This window comes from Bubalus bubalis, chromosome 20 (genome assembly GCF_019923935.1).
Source record: "Bubalus bubalis isolate 160015118507 breed Murrah chromosome 20, NDDB_SH_1, whole genome shotgun sequence".
Taxonomy (NCBI): Eukaryota; Metazoa; Chordata; class Mammalia; order Artiodactyla; family Bovidae; genus Bubalus; species Bubalus bubalis.
This window is the reverse complement of record NC_059176.1, coordinates 28,138,818-28,162,964: the sequence shown is the minus strand read 5'-3', so window position 1 is coordinate 28,162,964 and position 24,147 is coordinate 28,138,818. Positions and strand designations below refer to the sequence as shown.

The window sequence follows — 24,147 nt, the reverse complement described above, 5'->3', positions numbered from 1 at the left end:
TAAATGTGTAATTATAATGGCATTATTAAATTATGCTGACAGTATTATAATTCCCTAATTTATGAATGGGTGGTATGATTTTGTAAGTCACTTATTTAGAATTTGAAGCATGTCTCCTAGAGAAACCTACATATGGAAGTTACATTTTAACCAACAGCTCACAAATGTATGCATGCATGCTGAGTCACCTCAGTCAAGTCTGACTCTTTGTGCCCCTATGAGCTGTAGCCCACCTATGGACTGTAGCCTGCCAGGCTCCTGTCCATGGGATTCTCCAGGTAAGAATATTGGAGTTGCCATGTTGCCAGTGGCAACTGCAGTATCGAGCTGCCAATATTGGAGGGTTGCCATGCCCATTTCCAGGGGATCTGCCCGACCCAGGGATCGAACCTGCATCTCATACGTCTCCCTCATTGACAGATGGGTTCTTTACTACTTGAACCACCTGGGAAGCCCTGCAAATCAATGTATAGTTACCCTAAAAATATATCAGAAACACTGATTACTGATCAGAGAAACTCGGCTAGTGCTATGGACTGTTGTATCTCAAACTCTTTCGGGAAAACTAATTTAGAGTTCTAATGTAGAGCACATCTGCTCCCTTTAATGTGCTCATGGGGCCCAGAGGGCTCTCCCATGAACTGGAACAGGGGTTCTGATGATGAAGAGGTTGAAATTGGAAATAAGGAACCGAAATCAGGAACTCTCACAGCTGTGACCTCCTGGGTGGGTGACACCCCCAGGACTCTTATTTGTCCTTTACTGACTCTCTTGCTGCCTCTTATTTTCATCTAGGGAGCTGTGTTTCAAATGGTTATTTGGTAAAATGGCTCTTCAGAATTTTATCCACATTCAGCTTGTGGTGGTGGTTGTTAGTCACTCAGTCATGTCTGACTCTTTGTGACCCTATAGCCTTCCAGGCTCCTCTGTCCATGGGATTTCCCAGGCAAGAATACTAGAGTGGATTGCTATTTCATTCTTGAGGGGATCTTGAGGGGATCTTGGCAACCCAGGGATCAAACCTACTTGGGAGGTGGATTCTTTTTCTTTTTTTAAATTCTTTTTCTTTTTTTTAATTATTTATTTTAATTGGAGGATAATTAATTTACAATATTGTGATGGTTTTTGCCATACATAAACATGATTGGGCCACAGGTATACATATCTCCCCCCAATCCTGAACTCCCCTCCTAACCTCCCTCCCCACCCTATCCCTCTGGGCAGGTGGATTCTTTACCACCGAGCCACCTGGAAAGCCTGTATTCAGCTATAGGGACAGTTTATACATAGTAATTCGGAGAAGGCAGTGGCAACCCACTCCATCACTCTTGCCTGGAGAATCCCATGGATGGAGGAGCCTGGTAGGCTGCAGTCCATGGGGTCACTAAGAGTCAGACACGACTGAGCAACTTCACTTTCACTTTTCACTTTCATGCATTGGAGAAAGAAATGGCAACCCACTCCAGTGTTCTTGCCTGGAGAATCCCAGGGACAGAGGAGCCTGTTGGGCTGCCGTCTATGGGGTCGAATAGAGTCGGACATTACTGACTCGACTTAGCAGCAGTAGCAGCAACATGCATAGTAATTAAGGTCTCAGATCATGTCACAGAGACCTCTTTAACTTATGTCTCTGAAACGTGCTTCCTTCAGCCCTAGCCCTTCAAAAATACTTTTCAAGGCCAGACTGAACCTCAGCAACTCTCACTACCTTTACCCCATTTAAATTTTCTCTGTGCACAGCTGTTAGTCCACTGCTGCTCTCACTGTGCCATCTACTTTCTAACAAGGTTTTCCTCATCTTATTCTCCTCTTCTGCGGATTGTGAGTCTCTGGAGGGCAGAAATGATGTCACTAGCTGACTCATTGGAAAAGACCCTGATGCTGGAAAGATTGGGGACAGGAGGAAAAGGGGGTGACAGAATGAGATGGCTGGATGGCATCACCGACGCAATGGACTTGCGTTTGAACAAACTCTGGGAGACAGTGAAGGATAGGGAAACCTGGCGTGCTGTAGTTCATAGGGTCGTAAAGAGTCAGACACGACAAGCACTGAACAACAGCAATGAACAAGCTGGCTGTATAATGGAGACGGTTTTACTGTTTTGTTCTGTTACTGTGGTGGAAATGAAAGCATTCAAGATTCTTTACTATATACTGGCAGTTCATAAATCAAGAGAGAAAACTTTTTGGGTTTCTAAATATTTTCTGTAACATATCTTCCCCTGCTTCCCACATGACAGCTTCCTGTAGTCTAAAGTTGATCTATAGAATAGACATCAAATTTACTGAAAAACTAACCTTTACGTGGTTATTGAAATATTCATGCATTTTTGTCTATTGAACATTTAGAAAAGAGAGTTGGCTAAGATCTGAAAATATGCTGATAAGAGGCACATGACATATCTGTTACTCCGTACTTCATAATATAAATTGTGGTAGGTTTGTGACTTTGTAACACATTCTTCTTCTGCATTATTTACACTGAATGGCATGGTACTGAATGAATATTTTATGTAAAACACACATACATGTTTCGATAACCTTTGCATGGACTTAAAGTGGTTCTAAGAATGCTGAGCAGCATGAAAGTCAACTCTTCTACTCCATTTACTGCATTTTAAATCTCAGCTTTACTTGTGATGGTGTGGTAGAAAGAATCAATTGGATGATGGATCAGAGCATTTTTCCTCCGAATTCTACTACCTAATATATCCTCAGGAAAGACACACATATACAAGTCTGTATATTGGAGGTTCTTATTATTTCCTGAGAGCTCAAGTTCACAAGTTATGTATACTGCTATATAGATTGATATGTAATAAAATAAAAATAATTCTGTCTGATAAAGAGACAGGTAGTTGAACTAACAAGTCTGCCCTGCTTTTCAATAGTTCTCTTTGCTCACCCATCTGCCACTATCAAGAAGATTATTCTGTTGTGCTTTTTAAAAACTTCTTTCCCTCTTCATCTTTCCTTTTCAGTTTCCTGTTATTATGTGGCAAGATATGTCTATATCATATTATTATATCAGTTATTACAGGGAGAAAAATTTACAAATATCTTCCAGGTCATTTTTGCTGGAAGATCTCCAGCAAAGAATAAATCAGAGATCTTATTCCTTGATTGACTGCCACACTGCTTTCAAATGTAATCATGGTATTACCCTCAAATGGACTATTTTGTCCCTAAGTTTCATTTGAAATTTGTTCTTCAGAAATTTAGCAATTTGAGGATAGTCATAACTCAGGTTGATTTGAATCAATTTGTTTCTGCAGTTCAAAGAGTAAAATTTCAAATGCCTGTATAAGCTTTTGTGGTACTAATGGATATCTGGTGGACTCTTTTAGGAGACGTCCCCTTACATCTTAACATAAGGGAAGCCTCAGATACAGGCCAGCCGATTGTGTTTTCACAGCCTGAAAGTGAGGAGGTAAGTTATATTTATAAATACGTTTTTTATTTTCATAGGATATATACTTTTTGATATATAGAAAAAAGGTTGGGGAGATCAAGTTTGTCTATTTGGAATGCATGTATTAACCAAAGATTAGTTAACTTAATCAAAGCTTCTTTAAGTTACTATAAGGTAGACATACCATTGTTGATTCTGAATTATCAACTGAACAGGCCCAACTACAAAGAATCATCACCCAACCAGTTTTCTCATGATGAACATGAACAATGGAAATTTGTAGAATTCTTTTCTTGCTAGCTAGCAATATCTAACTGCCTCAAGTTATTTTATTTCAGTGTTAGAAGTTCGGCTGAACTCAAGAAAAAATTGAGTTGAATGTAGGGAAACTGTATAAACCTTTAGAGATGGAATTTTCACTGCGTTTATTTTAATAAATATGATTGAGGGGATGAGGTGGGAAAATTAATAGTGTTTCATTATCTAATATAATTTGGGGTACAGATAGATTTTTCAAAGACTGCTGAAGCTCACTGCCTTTAAGTGTAAACTCTTTTGTTGTTGCTGTTCAGTCTCTGAGTTGTGACCAACTCTTTGTGATCCCCTGGACTGCAGTACACCAGGCTTCCTTGTCCTTCACTATCTCTCAGAGTTTGCTCAGATTCATGTCACCAAGTCAGTGATGCTATCTAACCATCTCATACCCTGCCACCCTCTTCTCCTTTCACCGTCAATCTTTCCCAGCATCAGAGTCTTTTCCAGTGAGTTGGCTCTTTGCATCAGGTGGCCAAAGTATGAGTTTCAGCATCAGTCCTTCCAGTGAATAATCAAGGTTGATTTCCTTTAGGATTGACTGGTTTGATCTCCCTGCAGTTCAAGGGGCTCGCAAGAGTCTTCTCCAACACCACAGTTCAAAAGCATTAATTCTTTGGTGCTCTATGGTCCAACTCTCACATCCATACATGATTACTGGAAAATCCATAGCTTTGACTATGTGGATCTTTGTCAGCAAAATGATGTCTCTGCTTTTTAATATGCTGTCTAGGTTTGTCATGGCTCTTTTATTTTACTCTTTTTAAAATAGAAATAAAATCATATGTGTATGATTTTATTATATATAATACTTTTATTATATATATAATATACATAATCATATATAATAAAGTCATATATATCTCTTCTTTCCTAAGTAGCAGTTGCTGTTTATGTTAGAAAGTGAGCCATCATCTGGTGAATCAGTTTTAATGTAATTCTTATGTTCCTTTGCCAAACAGCCTCAATCAATCCTCTTAGCTTTTCTTTTTTTCCCATACCAAATAAATGTAGCTTTAGAGTACCGTTATTTTGTCCACCCATAACTATTCCCTCTTTCATTCTAGTTTGCTTCCTCTAATCCTGTATGAACCGAAAGACAAAGGAGCCAGACTTTGTTAGAACTGTGAATACAATAAGGGCAAAGCTGACAACCAGGAGTCTGAGATTGGTCAAGTAGATTCATTTTGAACTATCTCTTTCAGGACCCAGAGCTCCTTTCTCTTTCTTAGGGTCGACAGTTATGGTACAGGTGATTGAGTTGCTGGGATATGGTGTCTGAGTAAACTTACTATTGTATATATCCTTGTTTTTCCTTTCTGTGCCTCTTATGTAGTAATAAATGTTAAATTTCCTTTTCAGTCTTTTCTTTGAAATCTTTCAGAAAAGCAAAAAACATAACCTTTTATTGCTTTCACAACTGAAGCATGGCAGTCTCATCTACTGTAAGTGTACTTTATGCAGTGAATGAAAAGTTGTATGAAAATTGAGGGTTTTTAAAGTCAAATACTTTTAAATGCCTCCTGAGAGCAGCCTATTTAAAGATATGTAGTGGTGAATCCTTCTCAATAAGAATAATTGTCTAGTAGTTTGTTTCAATTATGAATTTAGGTTTTAAAATATTTTCCCTCCTGTCCATTATTTTTTTTCTTTGAGATTCTCCAAAAGCAAAAACATTTCAGAAAGTTAAAGGAATGTAACATAACAGAGAATATATAACAGCCATCAAAAAGCAATATGATTTAAAACTCTAAACAACAGTGTTTGTAGAGTTTTTTGGTTACATGTTTTTTTAAATCTCATTTAAAATCAGATCTATTGTTTTACTGTTGCTGGCTGACATTTATGGTAATGTGAGCAAGCTACCCCTTTGTGGTTTAGGCTAGACTTAATCTGGTGAAGTCTCAGCTAAAACTAGTGAGAATTTCACACACCACATTGTCAGCCTTACATATGAAGACTTCTGAGCAGTTTTTTAAGATTCAGACATGTCCATAAAAAGAGATTTAGAAAATGGAGCTTTGTATTTATTTTGTTTCCATGGAAGTTATTGTTTCCTACTCTTAGATTGCAGACATTCATTGTTATTAACCATCTTTCTAACAATAATAGCAGTTATAGTATGTTAGACACTGTTAGGCATCTATATACTTTCAATGCTCACAACAACTTAATACAATGTATAAATAGTTCCCATTTTTCAGTTGAGAAAACTGAGACTCAAAGAAGCTAAATAATTTTCCAAGGTCACAGAACTGATAGATGCCAAGATGTGATTAAAAAGCAATTCTTTTCCTTCCAAATGTTGTCCTCTTTTCATTGTGTCAGCTTCTGATAGCTTAGTCGCGCAGTCATGTCCGACTTGCGACCCCATGGACTGTAGCCCGCCAGGCTCCTCTGTCCGTGGGATTTTCCAGGCAAGAATACTGGAGTGGATTGCCTTTTCCTTCTCTAGTCACCTTCTGAGTCCTCTACTAATAGCTATGATTTCTTCAATTCCTTCTAAGAAATGAGTACAGTACTTGAGTGCATTAAATACAACATATTCTCTTAATTTGATTCTCATAACACATTTGTGAGGTATGTTTGATAATCTCCATTTTTCAAATGAAGAAGTAGAGATTCATTTGCAGTAAGGAATTTGTTCAAGATAGTACCCGAGGCTATTTCCATACTCAGCTCTGAAACTGTAGGCTTGCATCCTCTTCCCAAGGCAGTATCTGCTTCCCTTCTCAATTAATTGCAAGCTTGCTTCAGTGTCTGTCTGTTGTGTATATTTAGGCTGGCTTTCAGTTCACCTCCTTTTCATATTACAGAGATCTAGATAAGAGGGGTGGTCCCATTGGTGTGCACAGTGGCAGCCATAATACAGAATATCTTAACCTGGGTTTGAGAATTCCCCTGAAGTTATATCCAGAATGTACAAGTGTGCATTTTTCTGGGAAATTGAACAAGAGAGTTACTAGATTCTCAAAAGGTCTCTGCATGAAAAGCAAAGCATTAATTAGTATTAGCCTGGGATTTCATTACCAAGAATGCTACTTTCTAAGTGTGACCTTAGATAAGTTCCCTCATATCTCTGAACCTTTCTCTCTGTCTGTAAATTGATATCATAATGAGAAGGGTTAAATGAGATGATAATGTGAAAATATTTTGAAAAATGCCAAGTAGAATACAGCTGTGAGTATTTATGTCTTCTGAAATGTCCTGGGAAAGTTGTCGTGATACTAATTGTCTTTCTTCCGCCCTTCATCAAAGGGTTGAGCCCATTTATGCCCTTCCGCTTACATAGCTTCAGGTAAATGTCACTCTTTGGTGACATCTAAAAATCAGCAGAATTTGAATCATAAGATGAGGATAGAGTTCTCAGCCTCAGCATTAAATATTTTATTAGGACATCAGGAATTCCTAGACACTAGGAAACTGTTGTTGAGTCCTGGAATCAGGATCCTTCTGATGACTTTTATGGTGAATCTTACCTTCTAATAATCCCCTTCCCTTTTCCCCCTGTGAACTTAAATGGAAATCTGCTCTCAGAAGCTGGTCACAGCCATCTCAACAGATTCTGCCATATGCATGGAAGCTTAGTGCCCATTCTACCTGAATGTCTTCATTTAAAGAATGAAGGAAGTGTTTACTTGCAAACATGATAAACTTCTATAAAAATTAATGGGATGGAATATGTCAAATTACTTGTTAATTCTTAGCCCTTTAGATGGACACTTCATTGTTAGCTTTTAGGGGTTTGCTACAGGCAAATTTATTAATAAATAAAAGTTTCATCTTTAGTTTTTTGTCTTCTTTCTAATTCCTCCTCCTTTTGTCTATCTTTAATTAATCCCTCCTCTCAGCACCAGGTTCCAGGGCTCTCATTCTCTGTCCATAAAATCTTTTAAAATTAGGCATTAGGAATATAACTCTTCCAGTAGTATTTAAAAACATAGTGATTAACTGAAAGGTGTGGAATGTGTTGAATTTGAGGCATCATTGGAAAAGTTGGGAGGGGCTAGAGTACCAGTTAAAAAGCTCCAAGGGGCTACTACCTACTCAACCAAAAGTCAAAACCATCTGCCTATGTGCACCATGGGCTTCCCTGGTGCCTCAGATGGTAAAGCGTCTGCCTGCAATGTGGGAGACCCAGGTTCCATCCCTGGGTTGGGAAGATACCCTGGAGAAGTAAATGGCAACCCACTTCAGTACTCTTGCCTGGAAAATCCCATGGACAGAGGAGCCCGATAGGCTATAGTCCATGGGGTCACACGACTGAGCAACTTCACTTTTTCACTATGTGCACAACTGAGGAAACGAGAGTAATTGAAGCTATAAATATAAGTAGTGTAAAACAGCCAGAGAAAGCAATAGAGGAAGGGAGAGAGAGTGGACACTTAGGATTCAGAATTCTTAAGTTCAATAGCATTTCCTCTGGTGTGTGTAATTATAATTATTCATTCAACTATTTCTACCTTTTGCCTTTGGTTGAGTCCAGGACACAGTGATGAACCGATCATTGACCGTTAATCTTGTGGTTTCATTCTGTTTGTCAAGTAAAAGTCTTAATATTGGATGTTAAAAGCTATGCTGTAAGATATACCTGGTATAGGATTTAAAAGGTAAGTAGAAGCCTTATTGTCTTATAATTTCTACATTATAATCTCATAATATGCAGATGACACCACCCTTATGGCAGAAAGGAAGAGGAACTAAAAAGCCTCTTGATGAAAGTGAAAGAGGAGAGTGGAAAAGTTGGCTTAAAGCTCAACATTCAGAAAACGAAGATCATGGTATCTGGTCCCGTCACTTCATGGGAAATAGATGGGGAAACAGTGGAAACAGTGCAGACTTTATTTCTTTGGGCTCCAAAATCACTGCAGATGGTGACTGCAGCCATGAAATTAAAAGACGCTTACTCCTTGGAAGGAAAGTTATGACCAACCTAGATAGCATATTCAAAAGCAGAGACATTACTTTGCCAACAAAGGTCCGTCTAGTCAAGGCTATGGTTTTTCCAATGCTCATGTATGGATGTGAGAGTTGGACTGTGAAGAAAGCTGAGCACCAAAGAATTGATGCTTTTGAACTGTGGTGTTGGAGAAGACTCTTGAGAGTCCCTTGGACTGCAAGGAGATCCAACCAGTCCATTCTAAAGGAGATCAGGCCTGGGTGTTCTTTGGAGGGAATGATGCTAAAGCTGAAACTCCAGTACTTTGGCCGCCTCATGCGAAGAGTTGACTCACTGGAAAAGACTCTGATGCTGGGAGGGATTGGGGGCAGGAGGAGAAGGAGATGACAGAGGATGAGATGGCTAGATGGCATCACCAACTCGATGGATGTGAGTTTGAGTGAAGTCCGGGATTTGGTGATGGACAGGGAGGCCTGGTGTGCTGCGATTCATGGGGTCGCAAAGAGTCGGACATGACTGAGCGACTGAACTGAACTGAACTGAATCCTAATATGAAATGACTGTGTATGGAAAACTAGAACTTCATATCTTTAAAAACAAAGACAAAGGGGAAAAGCTCACCATAAAGCTTATGTACTTTGGTTGTCATCCAGTGCCTTTACTTGGTAATGATAGATTAAACAAAAGGAAGGGATTTAATTTACTTAGTCCTCAGGCAGGAAAATTGTCCAAAAGGATATGTTAATATGAACTCTTCAATGGGATTGTAAATTACCTGAGGTCATAATAGTAATAATAGTACACACTCATTTATTATTTACTTTTTGTATTACAGTACTTCACATGCTTTATTCTTACCTAATATGCCCCCAAGCCCTTTGAGGTAGATACTATTATTATAACCGTTTTACAGATAATGGAACCAAGCCTGGAAGGGTTAATTCACTTGCCCAAGGCCAGTGCTAATAAGTAATGGAACTAGGATTTTAAAGCTTACTTGTCTGACCTTAAGGTCCCAACTCTTTACCAGAGAGTGCTTCTGCCTCCCTTTTTTTTTATCATTGCATCCCACAGATTTCCCTAAACTATGCCTTGCACTAAGAACCAAGTCGGACATGACTGAGCGACTGAACTGAAGTGAACTGAAGAACCAAAAAGTATTTGTTGAATGAATCTTCATTGGCTGAAAAAATTCGATCTCAACAGTTTTGTGGAAATTGAAACTGTTAAACTAAGCACTTTCAGTGATTTCTCAGCAAATGACAATCTAACTGTTACTTTCAGTGTGATATATTGAAAGTTTAAGCTTGGGGATAGTCCATTAAAAAGCAAAGGTTAAATGTAGCAAATTTGATTATTATGGAATCTTTATTTTGTGTAGTGAGATAGGTTTATATCTCTAATTAATGTAAGAAAGAACTAAGAAATTATAGAATGATGGCCTTAGCTTGCTTTAGTGCGCTTTTATTTACACAGTAAAATATTAGACTTAAATACCTAGAAAAGCTACTAGGAGATAAAAGGTGTTAATATTTATAAAAATGCGTGGGTGAAAATAAGCACTTTGGCGGGGGGGAGCCACACGGTGCAGTGTGTGGAGACTTAGTTCCCCAACCAGGGATGGAACCTGTGCTGCCTGCAGTGGAAACACAGAATCTTAACCATTGGACTTCCAGGAAAGTCCTGAAAAGCACACTTTCATTTTAAAAGAAATATTTCCTTATGAAGTATATGTTATTTCCATTTTAAAGCAAAATCTGTTGTTTCTGGTGACTACAGCAGAGACTGAAACCCTTTTTAGACAGTACATTTTGATTAGAATTACTTGTATTTTGAATTTACTGTTTAATGTGTGATGTGGCTTCCCTGGTGGCTCAGTCAATAGAGTCTGTCTGCAATGTGGGAGTCCCGGGTTCAATCCCTGGATTGGGAAAACCCCCCAGAAAAGGAAATGGCAATCCACTCCAGTATTCTTGTCTGGACAATTCCGTGGACAGAGGAGCCCGGTGGGCTACAGTCCCTGGGGTCGCAAAAAGTGGGACACGACTGAGTGACTAACACTTTCACTTTCTTTGTGATGTGGTGGGTTTTCCAGGTGGCTCAGTGGTAAAGAATCTACCTGCCAATGCAGGAGTTGCAGGTTCAATCCCTGGGTCAGGAAGATCCCTTGGAGGAGGAAATGGCAACCCACTCCAGTATTCTTGCCTGGAGAATTCCTTGGACAGAGGAGCCTGGTGGGAGTCCATGGGATTGCGAAGAGTCAGACAGAGCTGAGAGACTGAGCACACAGCCCACACGTGATATGCTAGAAGGAGCTGGGCTTTGGAGTCAGGCAAATCCAGTTGTGAATGTTCTTCATCCTGCTAACTTTGTGACTGAGCAGACAAGTTCAGTTTCTTCATCCAAGTTGAGCCAATGGTGTTTATTTTACATACGTGAGATTGCATGATTACTTATACTAGTACTTAGTACAGTATGTACTCAGTAAAAACATATAAGGTCTTATTCATGTTTTGAGAGCTATTTTTTATTTAAAAGAAGAATGTAAATGAAATTTTAACACTTTGCTTGTAAAATAAAATATAATTCACCCATTAGGGGACAAACATAATTTTTTTCTTTTTTTTCTGGGGGTCTGACAGTATTCTGCTTATTGACATGAGTGTTGAGTTACAGAAGTGTGTTCAGTTTGTACACTTTCCTTGCTGTGTGCACTTAGGATCCATGCATGTATTTTTAAAGAAATTTAGGTACATATCACCAATGAAAAAGTAGCATTTGAAAGTGCATTTACATGTAACCTTCTTACATAGTCAAGGTAGATCTTTAAAGTATTAAATAAAATTACTCTGTAATTAGGTTTTTTTTTATTACACTGTTGTTTCTAGATCAAAAACTGACAAATATTAAGCATATAACTTATAAACAAAAGGGGTCAAGTGTTTATTTTTTAAAGTTAGTAGAAAAGAAGTTAATATCAATTATTAATCAGATCAGATCAGATCAGTTGCTCAGTCGTGTCCGACTCTCTGCGACCCCATGAATCACAGCACGCCAGGCCTCCCTGTCCATCACCAACTCCCGGAGTTCACCCAGACTCACGTCCATTGAGTCAGTGATGCCATCCAGCCATCTCATCCTCTGTCATCCCCTTCTCCTCCTGCCCCCAATCCCTCCCAGCATCAGAGTCTTTTCCAATGAGTCAACTCTTCGCATGAGGTGGCCAAAGTACTGGAGTTTCAGCTTTAGCATCATTCCTTCCAAAGAAATCCCAGGGCTGATCTCCTGCAGAATGGACTGGTTGGATCTCCTTGCAGTCCAAGGGACTCTCAAGAGTCTTCTCCAACACCACAGTTCAAAAGCATCAATTCTTTGGCGCTCAGCCTTCTTCACAGTCCAACTCTCACATCCATACATGACCACAGGAAAAACCATAGCCTTGACTAGACGAACCTTTGTTGGCAAAGGAATGTCTCTGCTTTTGAATATGCTATCTAGGTTGGTCATAAGTTTCCTTCCAAGGAGTAAGCGTCTTTTAATTTTATGGCTGCAGTCACCATCTGTAGTGATTTTGGAGCCCAGAAAAATAAAGTCTGACACCAATAAATAACCAATTACTCCTTTTAAAGTCAAACATTTCTGATTATAATCATTGGATCTTTTTCAAGAAGTAGAGCCAAAATGTAAGGTGTAAAGTAGTAATGTGAAACATATATTTTATGTAATTATGTATGATATGTTTCAACAATGGAACAAGTAGCCTGGCAATATATGTATAGACAGTATACACTTAAATGTGTGTCATTGTTGTAATTAGCATAATTTAAAATTTCCTTAATGAACAGTTTTCCAGCATGTTGACTGAGAGATAACAGACGTGACTGACGTTTTTCATTCCCAACTCCCAGGGGGTAATGCAAGTAAATTTTTTATTTTAACATATACACATACCTATTCTTATTCAAATTCTTTCCCCATTTAGGTTATTACAGAAATTGAGCAGCATTTCGTGTGCCATATAGTAGGCCCTTGTTTATATGTATACGTATATATAATACCTATGTATCCACAGATACATACACGTACACATATACACACACTTAAAGGTAGCTATATGTGTGTATACATATTTTTCTTCTTTCTGATATAATATGTGACATATTTAAATTTATGATGTGAGTTACGAATATGGGTTTCTTTTTGTGGCACAAAATTATAATATATATATGTGTATATGTATATAATTATATGAAAAAGTGAAAATGTTAGCTACTCAGTCATGTCTAACTCTTTGTGACCTCACAGATTGTAGCCCGCCAGGATCCTTTGTCCATGGAATTCTCCAGACAAGAATACTGGAGTGGGTAGTCATTCCCTTCTCCAGGGGATCTTCCTGACCTGGGGATCAAACCTGGGTCTCCTGCATTGCAGGCAGATTCTTTACTGTCTGAGCCACCAGGAAAGCCCGACATAATTATATATATCAAAATAATTTTTTTCCTTTTCAAAATGCTGATTTCTAATTATGTTGTATCAAATTCATAATGTAAATACACAGGGGTCTATATTAAACTATTTCCCCAAATGGAGAAAATATTTACTTTTGAGTGTAGTTTTTTAAAAATAATCGAGATGTGTGAAACACGGTTAAACATCAAGTCAGGGTAGTTCAGTTAAGTTCAGTTCACTCTCTCAGTTGTGTCCAACTCTTTGTGACCCCGTGAACTGCAGCATGCCAGGCTTCTTGTCCATCACCAACTCTCGGAGCTTGCTATCCATCGAGTTGGGTGATACCATCCAACCATCTTATCCTTTGTTGTCCTTTTCTCCTCCTGCCTTCAATCTTTCCCAGCATCAGGGTCTTTTCCAATGAGTCAGTTCTTTGTATCAAATGGCCAAAGTATTGGAGTTTTAGCTTCAGCATCAGTCCTTCCAATGAATATTCAGAACTGATTTCCTTTAGGATTGATAATCAGGGTAAAGAAGCCTCAAACAGTTCTTTTACCATCCAGAGTCAAGGAACTGGTCTGCCTGTGTTCAAAGCCCAGCTCATCTCACACTAGCTGTGATGCTGTGGACAATACTCTTCATCTTTCTGAGTCTTGGTTTTCTTGTTTATAGAGTGGGAATAATGACAGAATTTACCCCTTATGATAACTGTGAGGATAAAATGAAATAGTACTTGACTGTTATTAAGTACTCAAGTAAATTTTAACTATTACCATTACATCAAGTGGTGCTGGTTGTAGGGGTAGTAGAATTAGTATCTACACAACTCCTAAGTATATAAATGTATAAATTAACAGTTTTAGAAAATCTTACTATTGTCTTACAGTTACTCTTTATAGATAAGGTAGAAGATGCAAATACATTTTAATTGTTTAAAACTTTGAAATGCAAATGCCATGACCATTGTTCTAACTGGACTGTGCAGGCTTTAGGTCAGTTGTGGCCCACTTGATGCTTGGGAGCTGCTTTTTGTGTTATGTTGTACTGGGGTCGTAGAGGTGGACAATGTGACAACTGATTCTAGGAATTCTTGCATGGTGCTTAAATCTCACTGGATGGAGGAGCCTGTAGGTGCTTGGTGCTGGTATCAGACACCATTCCCAAAGAGAATGATGAAAATGCTTTCTGAAGATCAACCTAGGATGGTATAGATAGTCTTTTCAAAAATGACTAACAACTCTTAGTGCCAAAGAAGTATGGCAGTATCCCACTCAGGATATCAACTTTTCAGAAGAGGAAGGTGTAATTTTTCTGCAGCTGGACTGGGTTGCTAGTTTGCTGAAACAGGAATTAGAGTTTGAAAAACAGTAATTGCTGCTACTAAATATTGATTTTTTTTTTTTTTTCAGAAAGTCACCTTCCAAATAGTACCCTCCAAATAACCTAAAATCCTTTCTCTTCTACCCTGCCCGCAATGTTTACAGCAGTATCTTCTCACTATTGAATTTCTTCATCACATTCTGTTCAACTCAGTAGACAGTGACGGCAGTTTGTGAGTCACTTGATGTGTACTGGGGAGAAATATACAGCAAATAAATCTATTCTTTTCCAGGCCAAAGCCTACCTAAGGATTGCTACTGAAGTGGTAAGAAGATTGCCACCACCTCCAGAGTCATTCCCCAAGTGTCTTGGAAATTTGCCTGGTCTTTGACAGTTAAGACCTTTGGAAATCAGCAGTGTGGTGGTGAAACCTACAGAAACAATAGCAATCATAATTATTTTCTTGTATTTCTAAAGAAATAATGTCCAGTCTTCAGATTTGATTTGCTAAACAATGACTCACAAATAAAAATTTTACACACCAATGCTTAAATTTAAAAAAAGTGTTTTTTAATGCTTAGGAATATTTTTGAAAGCTATCGTGTGCCAGCATCCCAGAACTGCATTTTATTTTATTGAACTATCCCCTTAAGGAATCATGAGTTAATATTACAAGCCCAACCTTCAATCCAGGAGAGAACCATGCTCTTTCTGCAGGACTATAGAGTTAAAGGATTTACTGAGTATGAGTATGGACGTGAGTATGACAACTTTCCATCAGGCAGTGTGGTCTGGGTCTGAATCCTACATCTAGTACTATCTTGGACCCTTTCTTAATACAGATGAACGTCTACTTCTTCATCTAGAATAGACTCTCCCCCTAGACTTTATGAATCTGGGTCTGGGCATGTATATTTTTAACAAAATTATAAATATTTTGATTGTTTTGATTATGATGGCAATAATAATGATAGCTAACATTTATCAAGGGTTTTCTTGTGTCTTTATAGTTAATCTTTCATTGATATGAGTGGAGTACTGTTGTTATCTCTGCTTTATAGATGGGGAAGTTGAGATGTGGGAAAGTTAAGTGTTGTACTGAGTGTTACTGTTCTAGCAAGTGGAGGTTTGAACTTGGGCAGTTGGATACTGGATCCTTCCTTTTGTACACCAAAGGGCATTTGTTTATTTCAAAAGAGGAATGTGAATATAGTGTTCAAAATTTCTTCAACTTATTTGACCATTAACTTTCCCACCTCCCCTTCCCCTTTAGGAGCATTTCATGAAGTTCATATTTCAAAGAACACCTTGAAAAACATCTTGTCTGGTTGAGGCTCAGAGAGAGAGAGAGAGAGAGAGAGAGAGAGAGAGAGAGTCAAGGGCTTCCCAAGGTTATAAAGCTGTAAGTACTGATAAGAGTTTAGTAGTTAATCCTCACTTATAAGGAGATGGTCTGTGACCTTTGGCAGATGCCTGAGTTTCTTTGCTCTGTCGTTAAGCAGCCAGAAAATTAGGTAAAGAGTTATATATCATTATAAACATGTTTTTGCATACTTAAGTTCACATAAAAAAACTATGCATAAATGTTTATGCATAGTTTAGCAGCTTTATTTGTAATAGCCAAAACAACCCAAAGTTTTTCACTGGGTAAATGGTTCGACAACCAGTAGTATATCCATACTATGGAATACTACTCATTGATGAAAAAGAACAAAGTATGAATACATGCAATGACCTGGATAAACTCCAGATAATTATGCTGAATGAAAAAGTAATCCCAAAAGGTTGTGTACCATATGATTCAACTTAACATTCTTGAAATGACAGAATTATGGAAATGGAGAACAGATAAGTGGTTTCCAGGGATTAAGGAGGAGATTGGTGATGGGGGAGGGAATTGTGTTTATGGCTGTACAGGGCAATATGAGAGATCCTTTGGAGGATGTAAATGTTCTGTATCATGACTACATCAATGTCAGTATCTTGGTTGTGAAATTGTGCAATAGCTTTGTAAGATGTTAACACTGGAGGAAACTGGTAAAGGGCACAATGAAATTTCTCTGTATTATTCCTTAAAAGCTGCTTGTGAATCTACAGATACCTCAAAATAAAAATAAAAGTATAATTTAAAAAAAACAAACTTGTGCTGCTATATCTGAACTGAAGTCTTCTGGACCAAATTATCCATGCTAATTAAAATCATGAATAAAAGTATTTGTGGACACACAGTAATCATCATTCATCACTCTGAAAGAGAAATGACTTTAGGTAGTAGATATGTAATTACATTTTATTCTCTTTTTGGAAGAAGGCTAATGTAGATAATCATTGAGTACTTCAAAATACCAAAAAAGCAAGTAGTTGAACCAAGCTTAACCCTTCCTGGAAAAGGAATAATTTAAATAAGCTTCCAGAAGTACCTAAAGTTGTATACCAGAATTTAATACATCTGATGGAAAAATGAGAAAGAGTTTACTCATAAATATGTGACTTAGAGAAGATTCACATATGTAATAATGTGCTCCCTTCTCCCTCACCTATAAGTCTCTGCAGATGCTTCCAGGTAAGTCACTGAAAAATAACTGTGGTTGGAGTTTATACCCAGGTTCAGAAATGAAGGAAGGGAAAGTAGCTCTGGGAGCAATAATGAAGCTTATTCCAGAATTTTGCCCCTGGTAGCCTTTGCTAAGCTTCAGGGAGCTGACTTCAAAGAGACTATCAAGCACAGCTAGTCTGCCTCTTGCTAGAAGTAATAGTTATTTCTCATCCTTCACATTTCCATAGAATGTAGAAAATTTCCATTCACCAGTCCAGGAGGGAAAGACAAACTCTCTTGATGGCTTACAGTGAGCTGTGTCAGATTCCTGATCTCCGAAGAAGATTTATCTTCGGGACCGGGAACCAGGCTTGATCACTCCAGAGCTTTTGTGTAGCCGAGTTTTATTAAAGTGAAAGAGGACAGAGAAAGCTTCTGACATAGACATCAGAAGGGGGACGGAGAGCACCCCCACTCACTAGTCTTATCAAGGCCTTTAATACTTTTACCAGACCCACTCTGACAGCATCTTAAATTAACAAGATTAGAACTCTCAGGCAAGTGTATGCTCCTCGGTTCTGTCTCGTCACAACAAAGATTTGGGGTGACAGATATTAAAGCCCTCAGCGCATCACAGCTCTCGGGTCTTGGACAAACTGTGTTATAGCTCTTAGATAAATCAGTGTTACACCTCTATTTTATTTAGAAGATAGCAGGAGAATCCGTCCTCAAAGCGTGAGGGCATGCCAACCCAAAGACGGGAAGAGAAGAGAGTGGAGGAGCGCGCCAGCATGCAGGAGAGAGAGAGAGCCCTTTGGCTCCTCTTTTTATGTTTTTCCCTCCCCCTGGGCCTGCCCTATGCAAATTGGGCTAGCCAGGAGTGCTGTTTGTTCTACCTGAAGTCCTCACTCCGGTCCTCGGACCTTCCTTTGACCTTCCTTTGTTCTGTTTTCACTGGCTTTTCCCTTCCTTGTCTTTTAGCCACTGCCATTTTGGACTCTGCTTCCTATTCTAACTACCTAACAGAACTAACAATAGAAAGGTTTCACCAGACCCACTCCCACAATGTCTCAAGATAACAGGATTAGTCAGAAGGTTCTTGTTAAGGAGAAACATGTCCTCCAGCAAGATACATTGTTATGTAGACTAAGCCAAAGCAATGTAGAAATAACGTTTGTCCTTTTCTCCTCCTTGAGAGCCCAGACCCCTTTCTCCTCAGGGACCCCGAACTTCTTATCAACCTGCCTGTACCAGGAATTGACTCTCTCACTCCCCCAGTTGCTCCATCCCAGGGAAAAGAGGAGTGACTCACAGGCAGATTGCTTCCTCTCTCTGTCTCTGATTTCAGCCAAATCCTGAGCTTTCCAAGGTAGGCTACTGGGAAGCCCAAAGCTGTCCACCTCTACCTTGGACATGGGTGAGCAAGTCCATCTAATTTAGGGGTAGGGTATTTGGTAACCCATTGTGGTCACATGTACTTTAATCCAGCTAATAGTTTTTTGGGTTTTTTTTTAAACTTTTATCTGAATTCTGTTTCTCTGCATTCCAAACAGGGGAAGAATCCCCCTAAACAGACTCCTTGGAAATACTGAATACCTTTCTAGAATCCTATAAAGTTAAAACTGAAGAATATATGGAGATATATATCAAATAAGTCCACCACTGTATTTGAAGCACCTCTTGGTAAAAATTAAGTTCATTAACGGCCGGAAGTGTTTTTTAAGGGGACAAGGGGAGTAGAGTTTTCAGAAATAGACATATATAGATATGATAACTTGATTTTCAACAAAAGTGTGAAGGTGATTCAATGAGGACTAGATCATCTTTTCAGCAGTTGTACTCAGTCAAGCATCTTTTTGCCAAGAAATGAACCTTGGCTTATACCTTATGCATTTACAAAAATTAAGTCAAAATGGATCATATACCTAAATTCAAAATCCAAAACTATGAATCTTCTAAAAGGAAAAGATATGAGAAAAATCTTCATCATCTTTAGTTAAACTTGTTTAAATATGGCACAGAAAATTGCTATAAAACTGTAAAAGAAAAAGTCAAAAATTGTACTTCATAAAAATTAAAACAGCTATTTGAAATTAAAACAGTAGTTAAGGAAATTAAAAGGAAATTTACAGATTGGGAGAAAATATTTATACAAAATATCTGACAAAGAATTTGTATCTAAACTATATAAAGAACTCTTATAACCTGATAATAAGAAGACAGAAAACCCAGTTTTAATACACAATGGAGTATTACTCAGGCATTAAAAAGAATACATTTGAATCAGTTCTAATGAGGTGGATGAAACTGGAGCCTATTATACAGAGTGAAGTAAGCCAGAAAGAAAAACACCAATATAGTTTACTAACGCATATATATGGAATTTAGAAAGATGGTAACAATAAACCTGTATTTGAGACAGCAAAAGAGACACAGATGTATAGAACAGTCTTTTGGACTCTGTGGGAGAGGGAGAGGGTGGGATGATTTGGGAGAATGGCATTGAAACATGTGTAATATCATATAAGAAACAAATTGCCAGTCCAGGTTCGATACAGGATGCAGGACGCTTGGGGCTGGTGCACTGGGATGACCCAGAGGGATGGTATGGGGAGGGAGGTGGGCAGGGCGTCCAGGATGGGGAACACATGTACACCTGTGGTGGATTCATGTTGATGTATGGCAAAACCAATACAATATTGTAAAGTAATTAGCCTCCAATTAAATAAATTTATATTAAAAAAATAAAATAATTTCCTTTAAAATGAGTAAATAATGGGACTAGAGACTTCACCAAAAGAGATACCATTGAAAAGTAGTGTGAAAAATACACACCTTTTGTCATCAGGGAAATGCAAACAAAGCAAAACAAAAAACTCACAATGAGAGATTACTCCATAGCTATGAAAATGGATACAATGAAAAAGACTGACCACATCAAATGTTGATGTGATACTATGTGGATCCTCTGGAACTTTCATACCCTGTTGTGGGGAATATAAAATAGTACATTTACATTTGGAAGACAGTCTGGCGCATTCAGGTATGACCTAAATCAAATCCCTTATGATTATACAGTGGAAGTGAGAAATAGATTTAGGGCCTAGTTTGATAGACAGAGTGCCTGATGAACTATGGAATGAGGTTCGTGACATTGTACAGGAGACAGGGATCAAGACCATTCCCATAGAAAAGAAATGCAAAAAAGCAAAATGGCTGTTTGGGGAGGCCTTACAAATAGCTGTGAAAATAAGAGTAGCGAAAAGCAAAGGAGAAAAGGAAAGATATAAACATCTGAATGCAGAGTTCCAAAGAGTAGCAAGAAGAGATAAGAAAGCCTTCTTCAGCGATCAATGCAAAGAAATAGAGGAAAACAACAGAATGGGAAAGACTAGAGATCTCTTCAAGAAAATCAGAGATACCAAAGGAACATTTCATGCAAAGATGAGCTCGATAAAGGACAGAAATGGTATGGACCTAACAGAAGCAGAAGATATTAAGAAGAGATGGCAAGAATACACAGAAGAACTGTACAAAAAAGATCTTCACGACCCAGATAATCACGATGGTGTGATCACTGACCTAGAGCCAGACATCCTGGAATGTGAAGTCAAGTGGGCCTTAGAAAGCATCACTACGAACAAAGCTAGTGGAGGTGATGGAATTCCAATAGAATAGTTTGAGCTATTCCAAATCCTGAAAGATGATGCTATGAAAGTGCTGCACTCAATATGCCAGCAAATTTGGAAAACTCAGCAGTGGCCACAGGACTGGAAAAGGGCAGTTTTCATTCCAATCCCAAAGAAAGGCAATGCCAAAGAATGCTCAAACTACTGAAGAGTTGCACTCATCTCACATGCTAGCAAAGTAATACTTAAAATTCTCCAAGCCAGGCTTCAACAGTAAGTGAACTGTGAACTTCCAGTTGTTCAAGCTGGATTTAGAAAAGGCAGAGGAACCAGAGATCAAATTGCCAATATCTGCTGGATCATCAAAAAAGCAAGAGAGTTCCAGAAAATCATCTATTTCTGCTTTATTGACTATGCTAAAGCCTTTGACTGTGTGGATCACAATAAACTGGGAAATTCTGAAAGAGACTGAAATACCAGACCACCTGACCTGCTTCCTGAGAAATCTGTATGCAGGTCAAGAAGCAACAGTTAGAACTGAACAGGGAACAACAGACTGGTTCCAAATAGGAAAAGGAGTATGTCAAGGCTGTATATTGTCACCCTGCTTATTTAACTTATATGCAGAGTACATCATGAGAAATGCTGGGCTGGAAGAAGCACAAGCTGGAATCAAGATTGCTGGGAGAAATATCAATAACCTCAGATATGCAGATGACACCACCCTTATGGCAGAAAGTGAAGAGGAACTAAAAGCCTCTTGATGAAAGTGAAAGAGGAGAGTGAAAAAGTTGGCTTAAAGCTCAACATTCAGAAAATAAAGATCATGGCATCAGGTGCCATCACTTCATGGCAAATAGATGGAGAAACAGTGAAAACAGTGTCAGACTTTATTTTGGGGGGCTCCAAAATCACTGCAGATGGTGACTGTAGCCATGAAATTAAAAGACACTTATTTCTTGGAAGAAAAGTTATGACTAACCTAGACAGCATATTAAAAAACAGAGACATTACTTTGCCAACAAAGGTCTGTCTAGTCAAAGCTATGGTTTTTCCAGTAGTCATGTATGGATGTGAGAGTTGGATTACAAAGAAAGCTGAGCACCGAAGAATTGATGCTTTTAAACTATGGTGTTGGAGAAGACTCTTGAGAGTCCCTTGGGCTTCGAGGAGATCAAACCAGTCCATCCTAAAGGAAATCAGTCCTGAATATTCATTGGAAGAACTGATGTTGAAGCGGAAACTCCAGTCCTTTGGCCACCTGATGCGAAGAGCTGACACATTTGAAAAGACCCTGATGCTGGGAAAGTTTGAAGGCGGGAGGAGAAGGGGACGACAGAGGATGAGATGGTTGGATGGTGTCACTGACTCAATGGACGTGATTTTGAGTAAACTCCAGAGTTGGTGATGGACAGGGAGGCCTGGCGTACTGCAGGTCCATGGGGTTGCAAAGAGTCGGACACAACTGAATGACTGAACTGAACTGATTCCTAGCATCTTTATTTATAATATCCAAATGCTGAACAGAACTCAGATTTCCACCAAAAGGTGAATGGATAAACCAGATTGACTATAACTTGAACAGAGGTTTCTGGTTGGCTGTAGTCCATGGGGTCACAAAGAGTCAGATGTGATTTACTGCTAAACCACCAACCACCACTCTGTAATAGAATACTTATTAGCAATAAAGTGGAATGAATTATTAAATCTTGAATTATTAAAATGAATTCTTAAATTATTAAATCTTAAAATAATGGTGCTAAATGAAAGAGTCAGAAAAAAAAAGGCTACAACCTGTGTAATTTTATGTACATACCGTTCTAGGAAATGCATACCGATGGTAGATCAGTGAGTGCCTGGAGATGGGCCCTGGGAAAGAATGGGTATGGAGAGAGGAATAGATATAAAAGCAAATGAAGAAGATTTGGAAAGTGATGGAATTTTCATTAAGTTGATTGTGGTGTATACCTAGGTCAAAACTCATCAAGTTGTACACTTTAAATATGTTCAGTTTATTATGCATCAGTTATACTTCACGAAGGTTATTAAGAAAAATGATGCATTCATGAGTTGCTTTCTGCTACTGGATTATACTTTCTAGAATAGTGTTTTTATAAGAAAATAACCCTTTTAAATGACTGAAATGTCGCAGTTTCCATGTATAGTTATTTTCAAATCCCTTTTTCAAAGTCTCTCTCTCTCTCTTTTTTTTTTTTTATCTAAAGAGACCTTATTGAACAACTACATGAACATTCTCTCTTCCTTGTGCTAGTCTGAGTGACTGCTGATGTTTGGAGTTCAGATTGAAACTTGTAGGGTAATCAATTCAATTATTTGCTTTCTTTTCTTACTTCTGCCATTTCTGCTTGTGTTATCTGAAGCAGCAAATTGTTTTCACATTTAAAACTATTTACTTTGGTTTAAACTCTACATATAGTATAGAACTTGGTCACAGACCACTTTTCTAATAAACTATTATTTAAGTAACATTTACACCTTCAGTTTAAAATATAACAATGCTTTGGAAACATTGTTAAACTCTAAAACTGGATGACCTATATAAATATTGATGTGCCATATTTTCAACTTACTGGAAAGTAGCTGACTTTTACTCCTGGGAATGTCAGGTTTATAACAACAGATAACTTGATTACTACATAAAGGATGTTTAGTACAAAAACTATCGTTTAATTTAAAAAGACAAAAAATGGTTATGTTTTTGAAGATTTTTTCAAATTACTTTCCTACTCTTTATTATTTTTAATCTTTTGTAGGTATTTTCAAGTTTGACAGTTGTGAGTTCTTGTTTTAGCTCATCTATACCCTGTACCTTTGGTAATTTTAATACTGTAGGTTAGTTTGGACCTTTACAGTAACATCAGTTATCTTTTACAAATTGAATGTATCAAGCAATAATGATTTTTTTATTATTTAAATTGAAAAGTAAAATAGGAACAATAAATTATCTTCAACTGTATCTGTTTCAAGCATTTAAAACAACATGTTGTAGAATATGGGTGTTGCAGCTGTTGAACTGTTGTTTAAACATTATTTCTCACACTGTGCCTAATGGATTTAATTATGGTTCACACACTTGTTCCTTTATCATCTCTTCAGATGGAGAACTATACAGATAATTGAAAACCACTATGAGAATGTGTTGTTAGGCTGTCTTGGCTGATGAGGGTATTTTCTAATTATGTCGTAAAGGTTCCTGGCAAATAAATTCTATTAAATACTGGCTTTCTCTTATAGTTCACTAATCTAGATACTCACCTAGATGAAGTACAAAAGAAAGCCAACATATTGAAACTAAAGGGCCTTGTTGTTACTGGAAGCAAACATAAACAATAGTGTTTAGTCTAAAATCCATTTAACATTGAGAAGAACTGATCAAAAATATTTCTTCAACTCTTTTCCAGCCCATACTTGATCACAAGGAGCTTCTGCTTTACGACACTAAACTATGACTTTGTATATGTTTAAATGAATAAGAGCAAAACTCCAAAGTATATTAACAGTTTGAGGGAAATGGCCTGGAGAAAGAAGATCTGAAATCAGGTTTGTCGAGTAACAAGATGCACAACAT

At 38.0% G+C, this 24,147-nt stretch overlaps 1 protein-coding gene across 2 annotated transcripts in view; it reads left to right on the top strand.

Annotated features, from left to right (window-relative positions):
• The window catches only part of NUBPL (nucleotide binding protein like), a 457,415-nt gene that overhangs the window by 224,718 nt on the left and 208,550 nt on the right, over positions 1-24,147 (top strand). Inside the window, exons 10-11 of one of the 2 annotated variants that reach the window (XM_025271622.3) lie at positions 3,348-3,430; positions 14,686-16,529. In XM_025271622.3, the coding sequence (XP_025127407.2) occupies positions 3,348-3,430; positions 14,686-14,784 (182 nt within the window). In that variant the 3' untranslated portion in view covers positions 14,785-16,529. Of the gene's footprint in view, positions 1-3,347; positions 3,431-14,685; positions 16,530-24,147 lie in introns of those variants that run through there. The other variant, XM_045163735.1, reaches the window with a different exon arrangement.